We start from the raw sequence: 3,590 nt of genomic DNA, 5'->3' as shown, positions 1-3,590 counted from the left end.
AAGTGGATTTTCAAGTTAAGTATTTAGATACACTGATCTATTTAGTCCTCAGAAAATAATGTGCACTCTTTTTTACTTTATGATTCTACTTATCTTATGGTTACCACAAAGCATATTGTATGTGTTTACTTAAAGTTTGCAATCCCAATATTCATTTTTGATAGCTGATGAGCAAATCTCCTATTAGTAAAACAGAATATTAACCATGAACTCAAAATATTCAGTACATACATGAATACAGTGTTACTTTGGTAAGTCATATGTCCATGAAAGTAGCAGATAAAAGCAGTAGGTTTCCATGGGAACTCTTCTTTGGCTCACACAAACCACATGAATGACAATTATTATTTATATCATCACAATATGTAATATCTATCAGTAGTAAAAAATATATACATCTTTCACCAATAAAAAGACTTTGAATGTATAAACAATAATAAACATTTGAAAGATAGCTACCACCCATATGATATAGGATTTGGCAATATTCATAAAAATATATCGGTTTAGTTTCCTTACCATTACACAATTACTAAAACCGCATGTGTTTAATTCAATAGATAGAAAGGGAGTCTTTTTAACTGGCATTCTTTGTGTATGGGCATTGACAATGACCTCTTCCCACTAGCAGTGCATGAGTATGTACACATAGATGTGTAACCTGTACCTTCATTTGACACCTCTGTGTTCTGCTCACAGCTTACGGAATAGGGTATAAACAGATATTTCTATGCAGAATGCAAGAGCCTGTATCATTTTCCGAGAAAAACAATGCTGTGAACAAAATAGTGATGCAAAGGAGCACAGTTGAACATAAACTACCTGTGTGTACATACTCTACATTAGAATTTTCTATAATTTGTAAAAATACCATCAATATTTGTAATAGTATATCTTAAGTCTGCCAACATATAAACATAATATATATATATATATATATATATACACACACACAAATTCTATTTTGTACAGGAGTGAGAGGTACAGTATTTACATAAATTTCAAAATCTTGTTTCTGATGTACCTCTCTTGAGATTATTACTCAAGAACTCATCATTTTCAAAACTCAAGTTATTGTGTGATCTCGAGATCATAAGAAGTTTCTCCTTGTTGGTGAAGTCCTTTTTTGCAGGAGGATCCTGGGGTACAATCAACCTGTCCATTGGGTCTTCCTTATTTTCAAGTTTCATATACCCCTTGCTGTTGCTGCGATCCAGCCTAGGCCAGCTTGGGTGCTTTCTTTGTTCTGCTTGAACTGTAAGTGTAGATGGACCTCTGTCTAAGTCTAAAGATTTGGAATGTGATGATAAAATATGCAGAGATGTGTTAGATCCAAACTGTTTCCTAGCAGCTCCTGGAGATAAAAGCTTTTGACTATTAGGTGCAGGAACTATAGAAGAGTTACTCCTGAGTGGTTCCATAATAGAGCAGCTGCGTGATAAAGATGAACCGGCAGGCTTGTTTGGTCTGTTGCCATCATCTGGTAACGGAACTGCTAAAGAATCCATTGATACATTTCTTGGCCTGCTACTACTGATATCTGAGTCTTCAGTAATATTATCAATGTCTGGCTCATCAATAACACAGTTATTCAATTTTATTACAGGTAAGGTGAAAGCATTTATTGAAGATGATACTATAGACTTTGTTTCACATTTTTTGGAACTGCTACTTCTATCATCTCCTATCCTGTTTGAGTGGCAGTGCAGACCAAATACTGAGCCTGAGCGCTCCATAAGAAGTGGAGGTAAGAGATTTGTAAAACCTTTGCTTAAGCGAGAACTGCTGCCTTCATCCTCTATGATACTGGAACTTCTGTAGCTTCCAGGGAAGGATGCAATGGTATTGGCAGCCAGCTTAGATGCACATGGGTTGTCAGAATGATGGTACTCTGCTTCTCCATACAAGCCTGAGAAAGCACCATTGAGATGCTTTTGTTCTTTTATCCTCATGCTGTGAATGTCTATGACAGTTGAATATATATCTCTCATATGAATTACTTTTGTCTCCTTGTCTCGATTTTCATGAAGTATAGCATTAGCGCAAATAAATATAAATATACCTATACCCATTGTAAAGGGACCCAACATTTTCATTTTTTCTGAATGTAGATGCTGCTCAAAAAATCGTACCATCATCCCAGTTTCTCTAAGTATTTGTGTTTTATTAACTTCTAGGGTAATTTCTGGTGTTAAAAATGTTTCCTTTTGAGGCCAATACCCAAGTACCGCCATAGCTATCCCTGCTACGGAAATGAAGACCCCCAAGATAAGGAAGAAACCAGATGGAGAGTATAGCCGAATTTTCCCTCTCACAATGACTACATCCGCTCTTGGACGACGTCTCACAGGCTTCTTCTCAGGAGGTGGTGATGTAGGCTGGGACAGAAAATGCTGGGACCTGGCTGAGTCTTGCCTCTTTAAGGCTGCCAGTCCTGTTATAACTCCTCCAGTTGCTATCATAGTTCCGCCTTGGAATCTGAAGAGAAAAGGGAAATAAACAGTTTAAATAGGTTAACATTAAAATATGAATAAAGTAGCATTACCTATTTTTTGGAAAGCAAACTAATAATTAAAAGTATTCAAGTACTGTATTCAAAGTATTTAGAATTTTATATCCGTAATGTAATCCATTTTGTGCTTGATATTTTCCTCACTACAATCTTCTTTAAACATACAGCCAGAAGCACATTAACTCTCCTCCGAGCAGTGGGCCTCCTAGCCCCGCATCATACCTTCCTCCGGCAAGTGAAGCGGGTCCCTCCTCCTCTGCGGATCCATCTTCACACTGATATTTGGGAAGAACATATGCACACAAGATAGCAAAGGATCTGGTACAGTGCTAGAGTCATTGCTTTCACTGTACAACACCATCTTCCCAAAGATGTCACTGGGAAGATGGGGCCACGGAGGAGGAGGGACCCACTTGCCACGGCAAGGCAAGTATACTATGAGTGCAGGGTGTGTAGTATGGAGACCCCCTGGACCCAGGGGCCCGTCTGCACCACTCACCCTGCAACCATAAAAGCATACAGCTGTTTATTGGGATTGCAATTACAGATTTATTATATCCATATATCTTTAATTTCAAGTAACTCTGGGAATGCTCAAATAAGCAAATGTATCAGAAACAAATTTCTGGCCAGTCAATATTTTGTGAATGTAACTGCTGTGTGACTGAGTGAGCGTACATTGCACATCTTAGAATAATTCTAATTATCCCCTGATTTACTGCTTGAGAAATTGCAGGTTTGTGAGCACTGTGGACCTCATTCAGAGTCGGTCGAAGCGTCCGCATGGTCGTACGGGAAAAGGGGCCGGATATGCAAATGATTACCTCGCAAGTTGCGTCCCTAAGTTCGGATCGGTAGCTGGCCGACAAAGGGGAGGAAGCGGCCGGAAGACAAAAAAATACGCCCCTTTCTCGTACGCATTACACGTCATCTCCGGGCATATAAGGATTAACTGAGACCATCGGGAACCATCGGAACTGGTCGTAGAGCTTAAGGTTGACCATACCCTCTCTTAAGCTCTACGATCATGTCAGTGTAAAAACCTCCCATGTCACATGTGCCATGATGCTACTTTGTT

General features: G+C 38.9%; 1 protein-coding gene across 1 annotated transcript; it reads right to left on the bottom strand.

The window, feature by feature from the left end:
* Positions 1 to 1,001: 1,001 nt before the first annotated feature.
* TMEM200A (transmembrane protein 200A) lies at positions 1,002 to 2,462 on the bottom strand. The gene has a single exon (XM_088443054.1). It carries the CDS (start codon positions 2,460 to 2,462, stop codon positions 1,002 to 1,004), a length of 1,461 nt encoding a protein of 486 aa, XP_088299180.1.
* Positions 2,463 to 3,590: the final 1,128 nt, after the last annotated feature.

This window comes from Taudactylus pleione, unplaced genomic scaffold (genome assembly GCF_031769625.1).
Source record: "Taudactylus pleione unplaced genomic scaffold, aTauple2 ptg000326l, whole genome shotgun sequence".
In the NCBI taxonomy this organism is placed as follows: domain Eukaryota; kingdom Metazoa; phylum Chordata; class Amphibia; order Anura; family Myobatrachidae; genus Taudactylus; species Taudactylus pleione.
The sequence above is the reverse complement of the archived record's forward strand: the minus strand, read 5'-3'. Positions and strand labels throughout refer to the sequence as shown.

Excerpts from the sequence above, each read along its gene's own strand:
- TMEM200A (XM_088443054.1), bottom strand. The coding sequence starts at position 2,462 with ATGATAGCAACTGGAGGAGTTATAACAGGACTGGCAGCCTTAAAGAGG.